The 18,823-nt window shown below is 44.0% G+C and overlaps 1 protein-coding gene across 1 annotated transcript in view; it reads right to left on the bottom strand.

The window, feature by feature from the left end:
* Positions 1-508: 508 nt before the first annotated feature.
* Positions 509-18,823, bottom strand: part of LOC121532063 (DENN domain-containing protein 5B-like) — a 46,852-nt gene continuing 28,537 nt past the window's right edge. The window contains exons 12-21 of the mRNA XM_041837728.2: positions 17,274-17,349; positions 17,052-17,180; positions 15,091-15,212; positions 13,599-13,744; positions 13,288-13,406; positions 12,738-12,934; positions 12,371-12,453; positions 3,755-3,881; positions 3,172-3,334; positions 509-1,385 (exon numbers count right to left, since the gene is read on the bottom strand). Of these exons, the coding sequence (XP_041693662.1) occupies positions 1,202-1,385; positions 3,172-3,334; positions 3,755-3,881; positions 12,371-12,453; positions 12,738-12,934; positions 13,288-13,406; positions 13,599-13,744; positions 15,091-15,212; positions 17,052-17,180; positions 17,274-17,349 (1,346 nt within the window). The 3' untranslated portion in view covers positions 509-1,201. The remainder of the gene's footprint in view (positions 1,386-3,171; positions 3,335-3,754; positions 3,882-12,370; positions 12,454-12,737; positions 12,935-13,287; positions 13,407-13,598; positions 13,745-15,090; positions 15,213-17,051; positions 17,181-17,273; positions 17,350-18,823) is intronic.

Below are 18,823 nucleotides of genomic sequence, written 5' to 3'. Positions count from 1 at the left end.
TCTAGCTTTTGCAATGCAATGCAACTAAGTTGCTGGCCATCTTTGTGGGTTGACACACTGAGCAACCCAGATTCAACTTTGTTGCAAGCAACAAAAATTGTGTCCAGATTGCTTCGTGTGACTTTGGCTTAAAGTAACTTCCTGTCATAGTCTCCTTTCCTTCCTCTACACTAGATCGGACAGGATTGAAGAAGTGATGATCCAATGACGAGCTTGTGCCACACTGCTTACTTACAACTGCCAAGTCTTCTCAGATTGGTGTGGAGAGGAAGAAGAGAACACAGGGAGAGGTAGTCACTAGGGCTGTGACGGTCATGTCATTTTGGATGACGGTAATTAGTCAGCCAAATGACCGCGGTCACCGTTATAACCGTGGGAATAGCAAAACCATTTTTTTTTTTTTTTTTTTTTTTTGGGGGGGGGGGCAATCTGCAGTTGCTACATCCATTTTTGGACTTGTGAATGATTGATTTGTACCCATTGATTCTTGAAGAATATAACTTACAAATGCCTCATGAGTTTAATTCAAATGTCATACCCCATCAGAACCTATAATATAAGCTTGTTTTACTCCAATGTATGTAAACAAAGTAAATCTAAACAAACACTTTACCCTAAAACTTGGTTAAAACTATCATTTTGACATCATGGATGGTCAGTCTTCGTATCCATAGCTCTGTTTATGAATTTGAGAGTGGTTACATTTCTCCAGCCCCATCCCTTAGCTTTTTACCAAAGCAGGTGTGCTTTGTTATCGTTCCAACCGCAGATTGCCACTTTAAAAGACACACATTTTCTTTCACCTTTGCTCCTGACTGCATGCGCTGCTGCAGGGAGGGGGGCATTGCCTAGGCAACCGAATACTTGTTCGCTACAACATCCTGCTTATTTCAGCAAGGAGCAACAAAGTTTCACCGTTGTAGAGTCCATGTTACAGCAGAAACGGACTTAACCGCACAAATGCTAAGCCGTCCCGTCAGCTGTTAATTCCACCCCCCCAAAAAATATTATAATAATTTCAACGGTTATGAAGGTGATTTTATTTTCATGACGGTCTTCATCCATAACCGTCGGTTATACGGTAATTATGCCAGCCCTAGCAGTCACTCAACTTTATTGATGTCCTGCTACCCTGTGTACGTTGTGCATTCTGTGAATAGGGGTAAAACTCCATATCCCAGTGTCCTCAGTGGCGGTGGAGTTAGAGGTCAACCCCCTTAATGAGGGCCGTCTCCAGGGTAATGGGGAACTCGTGGAGGGTGTGGAGGATGCGGTAGAGGGAGTTGACGGCGGCGCAGTCCCGGACCAAAGCCGACTCCTCATAGAGACGAGCCGACAGGTGGCATCCGGCCAACAGGGGGAGCCACTGGGGCAGCAGCTGGTCCCTGCCAACACAGAGAGTCAAAGGTCAAATCATAACTTTCTCCACAGGTCTGTTCAGGAGGGCGCAATGCTACATAACGTTCAGACATAAATGCATTGTGTAGAACAAATCTGATTGCCTAACATGTAGAATAGAGGGATCATGTCCGCTCTATTCATTACATTTCTATCTGCAATGTTCTGAATGTTTCACCTCTCTATATCCATCCCATGATTCCTCTGATTAGGACGAAGTTGCCCTAAGGCCAACTGATCTAAGCAAAGTTCTGCATTTACGCAATAATGGTTAAGGATTGGAATTGGCGAGAGGAAGCTGATCCTAAATCTGTGCCTATAGGGGCAACTTGTACCTGGAGCTGTTGACTAGGTCCTCAGATTCAAGTTAGGCATTTTATTTAAAATTCAACAAAATCAATTTAAGTGAGCTCATTCGATATAGGTTTTATTTGATGCCTCTTGCAGTAGTGGTCAGTTACTACCTAGGTAGTCCGTCGGAGGAAAATGTAGATACAATATAAAGAAGAGTACTATGTCAAAACAAAGCACCCCTTTTTCAAAAGCAAGCTCCAAGGCCTACCAAAGCCCTTCAGACCACTTACAGACAAAATTCCTCGCTGAAATAACAGTGTGTGATGTAAATGGGTCAGGTCTGTGACTGAGGCCCCCTCTAGAATAGGCCTTGCACATACACGCATGTACCATATATTACAAACACTCGTATGCATGGACCAAGCTACCCCTTCCCTACCCCAGTGAAAAATGTATAGTGCCGCCCCTGGGCCTTGGAGACCAGGGCTCGTATCCACAAAGCCGCTCAGAAAAGGTCATAGGAATCCTGATAAAACCTGTTTTAAGACAACAACAAAAAACTCCCAGCTCAGAGTAGGTTTTAGGATGATGTTAACACACTGCCCAGACAAACTCTGAGCCAACTCATACAACATGATATTGCGCTCCAAAGGGATAACTTGAAATAACAATGTAGGTAATTAAATAATCAAAAGAAAAACTTTTATTAGCCTATTTGTTATACGTTTTTAGGCATATGATGTGAAATAGGCCTTGTGAAATCATTGTCAAAGACACAAGAGATGCTGTTGTATGCAGATCTAGGTTATTTATCATATAGAATTATCTAAACATTTGAACAACTCCAAAGCAATTGCATGTGGCGCAGGAACCACTGACTCGCTGCATTTTTCTATTATCAAGACACCTGCTGGTAACTCTTAACTGGTTAGGACAGCTCATGAGGTGTCCTAAATATCTGTTGACTAGGTATGACTCATAATTAAAGAGGCTTTATGCATAGCTTTTATGTTTACTCATAAGAGTAAAATGTATATTCTCAGCATTCTCACACGACCAATTATCTACTCTGAGATGCTTTGTGGATACAGGCCTAGTCCTGCTGCAAGCTACTGTCTGAGAAGCGCTCAGGGGCTTCCGGGGGAGGGAAATTGTGTAACTCTGACTGACACAATTAACACAACCACCAGAGGGCAGTGGTGACGTTCAGATTTCCATTAGAAGGCCCTGTTCGAATGCATCTATCAAGTCACACCTGCACAACTGGGGTCTATTCAGAAGGATGCAGGGTTCTGAACACGCAGATAGAAATAGGATGATCAGAGCTGAAATTATTCCCTATTTTGCATGACAGTCATATCTGTTCTACTAAATATATTTACAGTATATCTGAATGTTTTGTGATGTGACGTTACATCCTCCTGGCCCCTACCATCTCCCTCTCCATTGCCGTTTGAACTTTCAACTTTGACCTCTCACCTGACTCCCAGGCAGATCAGCAGCTGGAACTTGCCCTCCTTGCCGATGTTCCGCGGCGAGGCATTGATAGCGTTGGCATAGTGACACAGAGAGTCACACAGTTCCGTTGACCCCCGCAAGTCACCCATCTGATCCGCCGTCTCCATGGAAACCACCACCTTCTCTGTGGGGGAGAGGTGGGGAACAGGTATCACATTAGAAGGACAGGGTTCATAGAAATAGAATGACTAATCCTACACTAGAATTCTAGTAATTTTATTTATATGACAGGGATGACCTCTGGATAACTATGGAATAAGGATCTGAGCTAAGGAGTCAGCCAAATTGAGAAGTTGTTATATGATTTCAGTAAGTGTAAGTACTGTTCTATAAATATATTTTCTAGGATGTCGTAATAACTGTTTGAAGGCAAAGATGAGGCTGTTTACTGAGTGTCCTAGATGAATCATGCTGTGCTGCACTAACAATGAATAATGTAAAAGTTAACTTGTACTATCAGCCACAAGATTGAGTCAAATTATATGGAATTACATTACTACACTCCACAATTTCTGTCCACGTGCACACACACACACCCACTTACCCACAAAGTCCCATATGAACACACTCCTCTGGAATAGGCGCGAGGACTTGAAGCCGTGGAGGAGGAACTGTTCCAGGGAGCGCACCAGCCCCCCCTCTCCACACAGCAGAGCAGTCAGGTTCCCCCTCTGAGGAGAGGAGAGGTCTTACATTCAGAAATGTTTGGGCATATTATCACAGAAATTGGAAAGCACGTTTAGTAAGCCAGGAGTCCACCCCAATGATGAAATTTGGCATATGTGTTCAATGGTATGAGAGTAGCCAATTTTCACAGGTCCCATAAAGTGTCCTTACAAATGAGGCACTATTGTCTTGCCTATGGTATCGTAACAATTGTCGGGCTGGAGTGTGGAGGAGTTTAATTATGGTTGCCAAGGTGACAAACCCCAACCGAGGGCGATATTATTTAGTACACTTCATTTCCAGAGGGCTTTCAAAGTACCACGCTTCAGCTTTTCCTCCAGGTTCCAACAGCATATTAAGAATTAAAACAACCAAATCCAAAGCACTTGCTGTGACACAATCACCCAAAGCAGTGTGTTTTTATACATTATAATTTAATGGATTTTAAGGCACTTTCTTTTCAATTTTCTTTCATTTACAATTCACTGAGGGCCGGTGTAAATCTGCAAGGCTCCTCAGCCTCTGCTGTGCCAAGGAAAGGGCAATTTATTTAAGCTGATTGGTAGATGCATTGTCCTGATGGCAGGGGTTAAGTGGCATCCATTTAAAATGTAATTACGGTGAGCTACAGGCCCCATGGTAGCAATACTGAGTGGCACAGTGGTCTAAGGCACTGCATCGCAGTGCTAGCTGTGCCGCTAGAGATCCTGGTTCGAGTCCAGGCTCTGTCGCAGCTGGCTGTGACCGGGAGACCCATGGGCGGCGCACAATTGGTCCAGCGTCGTCCAAGGTAGGGGAGGGTTTGGCCGGTAGGGATGTGGGTTTGTTTCCCACGGGGGGCCAGTATGAAAAAAACAAACATGTATGCATTCACTAACTGTAAGTCGCTCTGGATAAGAGCGTCTGCTAAATGACTAAAATGTAAATACTGCCGTGATTCACCAACAGTCTCTACAGGGCTGGGTGTTTAAAGGGGAGGTCAGGGCCCGTATCCACTAAGCATTCAGAAAAGGTCCTAGGAATCCTGTAAAAAAAAAAAAATGTTTTAGGACAAACAAAAAAACTCCTAGCTCAGAGTAGGTTTTAGGATGATGTTAAAACACTGCTCAGAGAAACTCTGATCCAGGAGTAAAATCAACTCATAAAAGTTTAACTCAGCTCGTAATCACGACAGTTTAAGGTACCGCAAAGGAAAGATTGTGGTGACGCTCATTGACATTGTTGCAAATCATGGGGAATAACCAATCGCAATGAGGCATCGCCAGCTGTGAACTCTATAGCACGCTACACAAAACCAAGGTGAACCAAATGTTGCAATGGTAAAACATTTGATAGCCTATCATTTTAACCTGACACGATCACTTTGCCTACTCTTTATTCTTGCCTAAGATGTTGGCATGCATACATTTTTTTTTAAATACTGTGATAGGCCTATTGCACTGAATCATACAGTATCTTAAAAGCAAATGCCTGTCTATGGCATGGGAACCACTGACTCGCTGCCTTTCATCAAGACACCTGCTGGTAACTTAACTGGTTAGGACAGCTCGAGCTCTCCTAAAAATCTGTCGACTAGGTAGGACTCTTATGACTAAAGAGGCTTCATGAATAGCTTTTATTTTTTGCCATAAGAGTAGGAGTAAAATGTATATTCTTAGACTTATGACCAATTTTCTACTCTGAGACACTGTGGATACGGCCCCAGTGCAGGCTTTTAAAGGGGAGGTCAGAGCAGGCCATAGACTAGAGAGAAAAAAGCCAGTCTGCCTTATAACTGTGAGAGATTCTGCCTTGCAGAGTGAAGGTCATGAATCGTGCACAAGAAACACGAACACACTAGGGTTGGGCGGTCTCCAGATTTTCATACAGTTCCTGTACCATACCGGGGTATACGGTATTACCGGCAGTGGACACAAGGGACGCTATTTCTTTCCAAATGTAAAGAACCCACAAAACAATTTAGGCAGCAGGGATAATGATCCAGGAGGGGATTGATTGTCTCTGCTGTAACCAAGAAGCTTGATCTCGCAAACTAGCCACTTATCTAGCAAGTTAGCAAACCAAATTCATAGCTGGAGCCCTGGGGCCTCATTTACAAAACGTTGCGTACGTACAAATTATACCCCAAAACATGTGCAGCAGTTTTCACGCAGAAGTTTGAATTTATAAGAACTGAAATGTGAGAATGTGCTTTCCTCGCCGCAAACTTTAGACCATGCGTACACACATCCTAGAGGCTAAAAATATACACTACACAGTAGCCTGTTAGACTTAAGCCTATATATAGCCTGCACATTGTTGTTAAAATACTGCTATACAAATAAAATGCATAATTATTTGTATTATTCTTATTATTGTCACTTATTATTTTAGCACATTTTTTACATTCTAGGTTAGATATAATTTGTCACTTTGGCCTATGGCTACTCCTTATAGGCTAATCAATTATTACTCATTAGCATTTAACATTGATGCATTTCACAGCACTGGTGCAAGCAATTACTCCAAATTGTCTATGTATATATAAATAGACCCATGTGTGTTCTAGACTAGTTGCATCCAAAGGCCATGGCTGCGTTGGCATGGTTTTTCTCCGCGAGCATCTTTTGAGACTAGCAGATTTTTTTGCCCATGATGATGACTGGCTTATGAGCCAATACAGGTTCCCCAGAGCCATTTTGTTGGACCTATGTGCTGAACTGGTGTAAATGCTTGCACGGCCTACACGCCGCAATCAGGCAATACCTGTCCATGTACAGGTTTTGACCACTGTTGGGTTCCTAGCCACAGGGACCTTTCAGAGGGAACTGTGTGGCAGATCGGGAATATCACAGCCCTCCCCTGGCATCATCCGTCTGTGTCCGAGGTACGTACGGTTCCCCTACACAGCCGGTGAACAGGCAAACAAACTGCAATTTGCAGCGATGGCCGGTTTTCCAAATTGTAATCGGGGCGATCGACTGCACTCGTGTTGCAATAAGGGCAACAGTGAGAACGAGTTTGTGTACGTGAACTGGAAACTTCCACTCCATCAATGTGCAAGTGATTTGTGATCTACAAATGGCACTCACCAATGTTGTTGACCTTTGGCCCGGTTCAAGTCACGACTCGTTCATCCGGATGAACAGCAGTGTGAGCAACAGACTATATATAAGCTATATAGTTAGCAGGCCTAATTATGAAATAGTCACAATTATTTCCCCTGCATCATGTAAATGTTTTTTCCTCCTCCTCCCAGATGATAGGGTATATCCCCTTAAACCCTGGCTGCTCACCAACCCCCAGGACGCACAAGAGAGGCGCTTCAATGAGCTCCAGTGTCGCATCTGCTCCCTTGTGGAGCGTACAATAGGTGCAATAAAAGGGAGATGGCTGTGCTTTGATACACACGGTGGGAGACTCCTGTACAAGCCTGAGAAAGCGTGCAGAATTGTAATGGCTTGCTGTGTGTTGCACAACATGGCTGTGCGCAATTGGGTTCCCATCCTCCCAGAGGACATGAGACCCGATGAAACTCAGGACAACTACCAACCTCCTAGCAAGCAGCCAAATGCAACCACAATTCAGTTGCGACTGGGTGTTATTCATTGTTTTCAAAGAAGTTTGGATAGTCCTTATTCGGTCCATATAGATTTATGAGCCATAACTGTTTATCATCAAGTAGTATATTCAAGGCAATCCATCTTCCTCAAGGATCTATTTTAATGGATTGTACCTCAAGATCCAAATCGTTTTTGAATAGGATCAAAACACCTTTTGAATTTCTTAACCCATGACTGAAATACATTTGACCATCCCATTCTTTTTCCCAGGCCACTTCAGAAGATATTAAATGAGTTTCCTGAAGACAATAAATATGGTAATCTTTATCCTTTAGCCATGTAAAAACTGCTCTTCCTTTCTTATTATCAGCCAAACCATTGGAATTATAGCTAGCTATACTTAATTCACTGATCATCATCATGGGTTACATTTTGAGATACTTATCACTGTCCTTACCACCATTTTGAAATACTTATCCATACTAACTCTAAGTAGACCTCCAGTTGTCCTCCAATAACCCTCCCACAAAACAATAAACAAGACATTCAAAAAATAACTGTAAATCCCTTCCTTTTCCACTTAGATACTTCCAGCATGAATCGGTCCTACACTGTTGCACAGTTGAGAGTACGACCTTATTGGTGCCTCCGGAGTGGTCATTCCCCTTAATGCAGATTATTGGTCATTGGCTATGTATCTATGCAATACAAAGAAAAAATATATATAGTCTTTGCCAGACTTAAATGCGCTCTAGTCAACCACAAATGTGACCTGTTTCAGGAAGCTAGGCGTATGTCGCACGTCACTACTTCACAGGAGAGGCATTTGAACTAGAACTCAATGCGTTTTTTTTTGGCAGAAATACCTTCTGGAACATGTGAACTTTCATGTGCCTTAATAAGACTTGTATGCCATCTGTAAATACGAATACAATTGTTAAATTATGAGCCTAGTTGGTTTAGCCATAGAAAAAGACTGGAACTTTCCCTCTAGCCATGATTGTCAGAGATAATGGATAGGCTGGACATGCCGAGAGATGCGTTCGGATTGGTCTGTCATGTAGAATGCTTCTCTCTATAACATGAGCTGCTCAGTATGTGTAGATACTTGCTACCGTGGCTTTTTTATAAGATCTAACGTTAGCCATGGAGAACTGCAAAAGTGTTGCTACTACTCTCAACAACATTGCTGCCCTGAATTTAGAAGGCACTATTGACAAAGATCAGTGGGAAAAAGCTGTGATGGACTTCTTTCTGCACACGGTCAGTGTGAACCGGAGTGATTTGACGCAACGCGGGCCAAACAAAACGGACACGACACAGAACGTCTTACTTAGTTAAAGGGGTTCCAGTCTGCCGTAAAGTGTTCATCCATATATACGGGTAAGTTTCTATTTGCATTGCTAGTTATAGCCTAATGTTAGCTAGCTAGCTAACATTGAACGTAGTTGGTTAGGTTTAGGTACTTGCAGATTCATACTACAGCATTTCATGCATGGTGGCTGGCTATGACAATCCGTTTGTATTGCTAGTAGTATGGGTTGGGATTATGGTTCATTGTTTAGCTAGCTTAGCTACAGGTCTAAACCAAAAGACTCATCAAGTTTGCCAGGTGTGTCTGGGGGTGATTACGTCCATCTATTGTATTTCATGAACATGTGTACATGTCTAGACAATAGTGACCCATCTTCTTAGGTAGATGTGGCTGGGGGGTGGTTATAGCGTTACTTTCACATGACCAATCAATTTAGACAAGTGTGTTTGGGTAAGCATCATCTAATAATTATACAATATTTATAAAATATTTTTATCTGGACACTTTCTATTTTTGATATTGCAACTATGCAAATGTGCAAAGTCTGATTAGGATATAGGCCAAGGACTAGATAGTATATTTTTACCTGGAGTTTTTCCTTATTGTAGGCTACTACTTTCACCACTTTCAGTCTTGAAATCTTTGGTTGTTTACTCAAATACCTTCCTCACTCTGTTTAGCACATGGCCTCACATGTGAATCCTTAAAGAGATGGGTGTAGCTAAGGCTTCAGAGGGTGTGAACGATGCTGAATAGGTGTAGACAAAGAAGAGCTCTGCAGTAGGTGTACCAAAACATTCAAGGGCCATTTTCTAAAAAGTTGGGTTACAAGTTAATCAACTTTCAAAGCAGAATAACTTTCCCATTGTTCCTAAACTGTAGTTTATGATATACAATTTTGTAGCCCGTAAAAATTGTCTGTCCTCGGTTGCAACACTCACTACCGAGTTCCAAATTGCCTCTGGAAGGAACGTCAACACAAGAACTGTTCATCGGGATCTTCATGAAATGGGTTCCCATGGCTGAGCAGCCGCACACAAGCCTAAGATCACCATGCGCAAAGCCAAGCATCGGCTGGAGTGGTGTAAAGCTCGCCGCCATTGGACTCTGGAGCAGTGGAAACACGTTCTCTGGAGTGATGAATCACACTTCACCATCTGGCAGTCCGACGGACGAATCTGGGTTTGCAGATGCCAGGAGAACGCTACCTGCCCCAATGCATAGTGCCAACTGTAAAGTTTGGTGGAGGAGGAATAATGGTTCGGGCTAGGCCCCTTAGTTCCAGTGAGGGGAAATCTTAACACTACAGCATACAATGACATTCTAGACAATTCTGTGCTTCCAACTTCGTGGCAACAGTTTGGTGAAGGCCCTTTCCTGTTTCAGCATGACAATGCCCCCATGCACAAAGCGAGGTCCATACAGAAATACAGTTGTGTCAAGTTGGCTGTATGTCCTTTGGGTGGTGGACCATTCTTGATACACACTGGAAACTGTTGAGCATGAAAAACCCAGCAGCGTTCCAGTTCTTGACACAAACCGGTGTGCCAGGCACCTACTACCATACCCTGTTCAAAGGCACTTAAATCTATTGACTTGCCCATTTACCCTCTGAATGGCACACATACACAATCCATGTCTCAATTGTCTCAAGGCTTAAAAATCCTTCTTTAACCTGTCTCCTCCCCTTCATCTACACTGATTGAAGTGGATTTAACAACTGACATCAATAAGGGATCATAGCTTTCACCTGGATTCACCTGGTCAGTCTATGTCATGGAAAGAGCAGGTGTCCATAATATTTTGTATACTCAGTGTATAATTATACGACTTATGATTCCATTGCTAAATCCAATATACACAGAGTAAACCAAACATTAGGAACACCTTGGAAACATGCGTATATGTGACGTCCACCAAGTTTATAAATCTCAATATTTTTTGACGTACACAGTCTTTTCAGAAATGCCGCACGCAGATATGAAATGTGAAATGAAACGGTTATGAGACCCCTGAGCTGGAGATAATTTATTTGGCACATCTCAGATACAGTTCCTTCAGAAAGTATCCATACCCTTTGACTTATTCCACATTTTGTTGTGTTACAGCCTGAATTCAAAATGGATTAAATTGAAACAGAAATATCTAATTTACATAAGTATTCAAACCCCTGAGTCAACACTTTGTAGAAGCACCTTTGGCAGCGATTACAGCTGTGAGTCTTTCTGGGTAAGTCTCGAAGAGCTTTCCACACTTGAATTGTGCAACATTTGCCCATTATTCTTTTCAAAATTCTTCAAGCTCGGTCAAATTGATTGTTGATCATTGCTAGACAACCATTTTCAGGTCTTACCATAGACTTTCATGTAAATGTAAATTTTTAATTTGAGAATACACAGAGCTGGTAAAACTATTTCTGGAAAATCTATTCTGATAAATTCAAAATAAATGATTTAATTACCCTTAAAATTCCATGAAAAACCAAATAAATATGTATAGCAGCCTAGAGGTAGGGAAATGGTGGTTTCTTCCCAGTCTTCTCTCTGGTGGTGGCGAGAATGATGAAGAACTGTAGACTAGGTGTGTGCAATGTGGAGGCCAATCAGAACGTCCCTTTGCAGCATGCACGTTTAGCAGAGGCTAATTTCTTTGACAGCTGGCTAATGGCGACAACACAAACAAGCATTGGCGCATTCTTTTTTAAAAATGCAACAGCTGCACAACTACCACCACCAATAGGCCTGACAAAAACACAAACAACAGCCAGCAAGTCGACATAGTTGAAGATCCTGATTCAGTTCCTTCCTCATCTGACCTGGCTACTAGCATGGCAGCCCCACCACGACCTTGATGGCTCCCGCCCAGATCTCTGCAACACTGACAGCTCCTGATTACACCACCTTGGCTACAGATCTCAACAAGTCCTCAGCTACCAATCCCGGCACTACTGCAGCTACCTCGGTTCCCTCAGATGACAGGACAGCTCCTCTCCCCACAGCTGGTACCACCAACATGGCACCAATGTCTCGCAAGATCACATAATGATTATTTGCATTTTACATAACAGAACTGAATAGCATAGTACAGCATAATTTCTAATGAGATTTTAGGATGGTTAGCTGAAGCCGAATAGTCACTTATTTTTTCTCATGCGCCAAAACTCAGTGTGCCACTATTCAGGATATATGCTTTGATAGTCTATTGGTTTATTCTGATTTAATATACACTGAACAAAAATATAAACTCAACATGTAAAGTGTTGGTCCCATATTTCATGAGCTGAAAAAAAAAACACGTAGGGGGAAGGGGGAACCACGTTTGACTCCTTTCCATTGATTCCATTCCTGCCATTACAATGAGACCATCCTCCTATAGCTCTTCCCACCTGCCTCCACTAATCCAGGGGGTTTCAGACTGGTCCAGAGACGTTTATTTGGAGGGGGGGTAGGGGGAAAATCATACTATAGGTACTTCTAAATTCCCCAAGCCTAGCGCACACACAGACGCAAGCATGCCTGCGCAGACCAGCACACACACACACACACACACTCTTCTCATCAGAGATAAGACCTCTCGGCTGTGCTCTCTCTATTTTCTGTTTTTGGAATCTTTCACACACACACACACACACACCTACCTCCTGCTCTGCTTTGTGGAAGTGCTTGACGAGGTTGTTTACTGCCTCCCTCATTTCCTCCTGCACCTGGACAGAAGACAGTCCTGAATGGAGGAGAGAGAGATCGAGAGGATAATGGAGAAGAGATGGAGGGATTGAGAGGAGGAAGAGATGGGAAGATGGACAATGGCATGAAAGACGATAAGGAGCGTAGAAAAGAGAGCATTAAAAGTAAGGTATAGCAATTTTTTTTTTGCGCATTTTACTCATGACAATAGAAAGATAAAATATGATGGTTGACTGTTCATATAAAAAAGTGTAATATCTGTTTTTGACAGCTGCAAACTGTGTGTCTATGTATATGTGTGTGTGTGTGTCCCATACATACTGTTGTTACTGTTGCTGCGCCCCAGTGACCCCAGACCCCCCATGCGTCCACTCTGAGGGGGCGAGCCCTGCTCCGGGGGTGTCCCCGTCCACCTCCCAGAATCCTCCTCTCCTCTGGGAGACACCAGCTGACCAATCAGTACCCTCTCCAGGCTGCCGTCACCCACACCCTTCCCCAGCCAGCGGCCACACGGGAACCTGGGAGGAGAGCGGGGGTGTAGAGCGATAATGGGGTCAGAGGTTAGACGTGAAATAGGGCAAGTGAGAAGTCATTTGGGATTGGGCAATTCAGAATTTTGAAGGAGAGTCAAATTCATTGGGCACCAAACAAAAATGGAGGGACTACCTGAACTAATTTTCCTTTCCTGTTGCAGAACGTTTAAAACATGTTTTCCGTTGCATGCCCTAATGAACATGACCTAGGTGAGTGCAGAAATTAGAGCAACACTTTTCTAACTAACTTGGTCAAAAAGGTGTGGAGTTCAATGCAGGTTTGACACACAGCCAAAACAGTGTGTCCATACAGTGTCCATACAGTATGTGTGTGTTACCTGTAGGTGTGTCCAGTGATCTCATTGTGCACAATCACACAGTCCACCAGACACTTAGCCAGTAAGCCAGAGTTCTCCTGCCCCAACTGCAGGGTGCTCAGCCTGCCCAGGTTCTGACACTGACACAGAGACAGAGACAGACCAGAGTGAGAACTGTGTGTGTGTGTGTGAGAGAGATTTGTGAGAATGCGTGTACGTGTAGGTGTGTGTGTGTATATGTGTGCGCGTTTGCACATGTGTGTTTGATGGAGAATTCCCGAAGCAGTAGCTTCCATCCACGCCACCCAGCCTAGAGGAACAGAGCCTCTCACCTGGAAGAAGATCTCCTGTGTGTTCTTGGGGATCTGCCTGACCCCAGAGTCACCAAGCTCTCCAGACACACACACCCAGGGGTTGGACATTGTCATGGCGATGCTCAGCTTCTTCATGGGTGTTATGACAACACGGTATGGAATGCCTGAAGGGACACAAGAGACAATAATTTTTACATTTTGGTCAGTTACTTAAAGGGGTCCCTCAGGGTTCAATAATTGGCCCACTATTGTTCTCACTTTATATAAACAACATTGGTGATGATGTCAGATATTGTAAATTCCATTTATATGCAGATGACACAGTGATGTACTCTATTGCTCCAACAGCGGACCAAGCTTTAATGCAGTTGGAGTCTGATTTTAGGATACTACAGGGGTCTCTTTTACAGCTTAAATTTGTTTTAAACGCTAAGAAAACAAATGTCATGTTTTTTTCTAGGTCTAAACTCTCAATTAGAAACACTTTTGTAATCACTAGCTTGGATGGTACTCAAATCAAACAGGTCTCTGCATATAAATACTTAGGGGTATGGTTAGATGATAGGCTTTCTTTTAAAAAACATGTTACTGAATTGGGAAAAAAGCTCAAATTCAAGATAGGGTTCCTTTACAGAAACAGGGCTTGTCTGTCCTCCGTAAATAGAAAACAAATTGTGCAGGCTACTTTTATGTCCGTTTTAGATTATGGTGATATTATCTATATGCATGCATCGGCAAACACATTAAAACCACTGGATGCTATTTACTATTGTGCACTCAGGTTTATCACGGGTGATAGTTACAAAACTCATCACTGTTTCCTATATCATCATGTGGGTTGGGCCTCTCTATTTGTGAGGCGAGAGCAACATGCTCTCTTGTTTATTTATAAAGCACTTCTTTTAAAACTACCTCCATATAGATCATCATTAATTTCCACTAGATATACTAATTTTAAAACCAGATCACAGATGTGGATTACATTAGAGACTCCTGTGGTCTCCACAGAGTTGGGTAGGACTGCCTTCAGTTCCTTTGCGCCTTATTTATGGAACAAACTACAGATCCAACTTAAGTTAGACACTCTGGTGTCCATTGCCCATTTTAAAAATGTTATGGAGGATCAATATGATGTTGTCTGTGATTGTTTCTGTTGAATTGTGTTTTTGTTTTGTATGTTTGAAATGTTCTTGTCTGTATGTCTAAAACTGTACATGTCAACATGTTTACACAGGGCACAGCCGTAAAAGAGATCCAGGTCTCAGTCTGTTTTTCCCTGTTAAAATAAAGATTTAAAAAAAAAAAAAAATTTTTAGCAGATGCTCTTATCCAGAGCGACTTACAGGCAGTGAACACATTTCACATTTCAGTGAATGTTAGATGTTTACGGACCTTGCCTTACAGGTACCTCTAGTTGAGGGTTCCCCAAACTCACAGAATTTGGCCCGCGGGTGGTTTTATTTCATTTGGTGCCAAATGAACACAGCCCTGTGGAATCTGCCAGACTTACTGATGGAGGTGAATGTGCGTGTGAAGCAGAGGTAGTCCACAGTGTTGAGGGACAGCAGGTGGAACAAGAACTGCTCCCTCTCCTCCTCACACAGGAGGAACGCATGGGGCTTGTACAGCTGCCTGTAGGGAGGGGACCGAAAAGTTAACACACACCTCACAGAGAAAATAAATGAAGCATTTATCTGTCATTACCCTTTTCACGTCATCGTGCCAACCCGAACCGTGCTGGCTCAAATATTTTATTTTCACATTGTCCTTTCCAGCACGGTCCTAGCAACTATCGTGGATGTGCAGCACAGTACAGCTTGGCTTGGCTCTGCTCAGCTCAAGTTTCAAGTACAGTGAAATGCCTTTCTTGCAAACTCAAAAGACAACAATGAAATAACAATTTATTTCTAGAAAAAACACACAAAAAATAAGAATAAGAAATACACAATAAAGTAAGTAAGCATACTATATACAGGAAATATTCAGTTCCAATACCATATTTGCAATGTGCAGGGATACTGGAGTGATGGAGGTAGATATGTATAGGGATAAGGGGACTTGGCAACAAGATATAAGATAAATAGAGCAGCAGCAGCTTGTATGTGAGTGGGTGAGTGGGTGTGTAGAGTCAGTATAAATGTATGCGCATATTCTGTGTGAGTGAGAAAATGATGGAGTGAGTGTTTGTGTGTGTTGGAGTGACAGTGTGTGTAGGGCCTTGTGAGTGTGCATAGAGACAATTTTAATAAAAGGTGAATAAAGATACAAGGTTAACTCAGATAGTCTGTGTAGCTATTTAATCAGTCGTACTGCTTGGGGATAGAAGCTGTTCAAGAGCCTGTTGGTGTCAGACCGGTACACCGGTACCTCTTGTCGTGCGGTAGCAGAGAAAATAGTCTATGGCTTGGGTGGCTGGAGTCTTTAACGATTTTCACCGCCTTATATTGAGGTCCTGGATGGCAGGGAGCTCGGCCCCAGTGATGTACTGGGCTGTCCGCACAAACCTCTATAGCGCCATGCGATTGAGGGTGGTGCTATTGCCATACCAAGCAGTGATGCAGCCAGTCAATATGCTCTCAATGGTATAGCTGTAGAACCTTTTCAGGATTTGAGGGCCCATGCCAAACTTTTCAACCTCCTGAGGGCGCCTTCTTCACGACTGTGCGTGTGTGTTTGGACCATTTTAAGTCTTTAGTGATTTGGACACAGAGGAACTTGAAGCTGTCTACAAGCTCCACTGCCGCCCTGTCGATGTAGATGGGGGTGTGCTCACCCCCACTGTTTCCTTCAGTCCACAATCAGCTCCTTGGTCTTGCTGACGTTGCGGGAGAGGTTGTTGCTCCGGCACCACACTGCCAGGTCACTGACCTCCTCCCTGTAGGCTGACTCATCGTCGGCGGTGATCAGGCCTACCACCGTTGTGTCGTCAGCGAAGTTGATGATGGTGTTGGAGTGTGTGGCCACGCAGTTGTGGGTGAACAGGAAGTACAGGAGGTGACTAAGCACACACCCCTGTGTTAAGGGTCAGCGTGGCGGATGTGATGTTGCCTACCCTCATCACCTGGGGTCGGCACGTCAGGAAATCCAGGATCCAGTTGCAGAGGGAGGTGTTCAGACCCGGAGTCCTACGTTTGGTGACGAGATTGAAGGGGACAATGGTGTTGAACGCTGAGCTGTAGTCAATGAACAGCATTCTCACATAGGTATTCCTCTTATCTAGGTAGGTGAGGGCAGTGTGGAGAGCAATTGAGATTGCGTCATCTATGGATCTGTTGGGGCGGTATGCACATTGGAGTGGGTCTAGGGTGTCTGGGATGGTGGAGTTAATGTGTGCCATAATAAGCACTTCATGATTACAGAAGTGAGTGCTACTGGACGGTACTCATTGTAGCATGAAGCCTTAGAGTTCTTAGGAACAGGAATGATTGTGGTTAGTACTGTGAAGAGGGTATATGTGATATGTGTGTGTACCTGAGTAGGTTCTGGTTGGCCAGCAGCAGTTTGAGGTGTTGCGAGAGCAGTTTCTTCTCCAGGGAAAGATGGATCCAGGCCCGCGCCCGACCCACCTCACTGAGACCCTCACTCATAGTCTGGACAAACCTAAAAAAAAGATCAGAAATTCAATGGTTTTCAAAGATAGCAGTGTGTTGGGTTGTGTTGCACTGTGCGTTGGGTTATGTTGCGCTTTATTACCTCATATCCTGTACAAAGGAGCCCTTCGGGGGTGGAAGCCCCTCCTCTAGCCTCGTGCTGTCCAGCCCATTGGACACTGTAACCAGGAAGAGAGAGTGATTGGCAGATGTGATCAGACTTGACAGAGTACACGTAGCAGACAAACTATTATCTTGTTAATGGCTAGCAGACCAGACCATAGAATGATTGTGGCATGATTAGATAGATATATTACTGTACTAAATTCCTAGTATGTGTCTAGCCTGGTCCCAGATCTGTGACAAGGCTAGTATGTAAACTCAGCAAAAAAAGAAACGTCCTCTCACTGTCAACTGCGTGTATTTTCAGCAAACTTAACATGTGTAAATATTTGTATGAACATAACAAGATTCAACAACTGAGACATAAACTGAACAAGTTCCACAGACATGTGACTAACAGAAATTGAATGTGTCCCTGAACAAAGAGGGGGGGGGGTCAAAATCAAAAGTAACAGTCAGTATCTGGTGTGGCCACCAGCTGCATTAAGTACTGCAGTGCATCTCCTCCTCATGGACTGCACCAGATTTGCCAGTTCTTTCTGTGAGATGTTACCCCACTCTTCCACCAAGGCACCTGCAAGTTCCCGGACATTTCTGGGGGGAATGGCCCTAGCCCTCACCCTCCGATCCAACAGGTCCCAGACGTGCTCAATGGGATTGAGATCTGGGCTCTTCGCTGGCCATGGCAGAACACTGACATTCCTGTCTTGCAGGAAATCACGCACAGAACGAGCAGTATGGCTGGTGGCATTGTCATGCTGGAGGGTCATATCAGGATGAGCCTGCAGGAAGGGTACCACATGAGTGAGGAGGATGTCTTCCCTGTAACGCACAGCGTTGAGATTGCCTGCAATGACAACAAGCTCAGTCCGATGATGCTGTGACACACCACCCCAGACCATGACGGACCTTCGACCTCCAAATCGATCCCGCTCCAGAGTATAGGCCTCGGTGTAACGCTCATTCCTTCAACGATAAACGCGAATCCGACCATCACCCCTGGTGAGACAAAACCGCGACTCGTCAGTGAAGAGCACTTTTTGCCAGTCCTGTCTGGTCCAGCGACGGTGGGTTTGTGCCCATAGGCGACGTTGTTGCCGGTGATGTCTGGTGAGGACCTGCCTTACAACAGGCCTACAAGCACTCAGTCCTATTGCAGACAGTCTGAGCACTGATGGAGGGATTGTGCGTTCCTGGTGTAACTCGGGCAGTTGTTGTTGCCAACCTGTACCTGTCCCGCAGGTGTGATGTTCGGATGTACCGATCCTGTGCAGGTGTTGTTACACGTGGTCTGCCACTGCGAGGACGATCAGCTGTCCATCCTGTCTCCCTGTAGCGCTGTCTTAGGCGTCTCACAGTACGTACATTGCAATTTATTGCCCTGGCCACATCTGCAGTCCTCATGCCTCCTTGCAGCATGCCTAAGGCACGTTCACGCAGATGAGCAGGGACCCTGGGCATCTTTATTTTTTTGTCAGTAGAAAGGCCTCTTTAGTGTCCTAAGTTTTCATAACTGTGACCTGAGTTGCC

Source organism: Coregonus clupeaformis, chromosome 19 (assembly GCF_020615455.1).
Source record: "Coregonus clupeaformis isolate EN_2021a chromosome 19, ASM2061545v1, whole genome shotgun sequence".
NCBI classification, from domain to species: domain Eukaryota; kingdom Metazoa; phylum Chordata; class Actinopteri; order Salmoniformes; family Salmonidae; genus Coregonus; species Coregonus clupeaformis.
The sequence above is the reverse complement of the archived record's forward strand: the minus strand, read 5'-3'. Positions and strand labels throughout refer to the sequence as shown.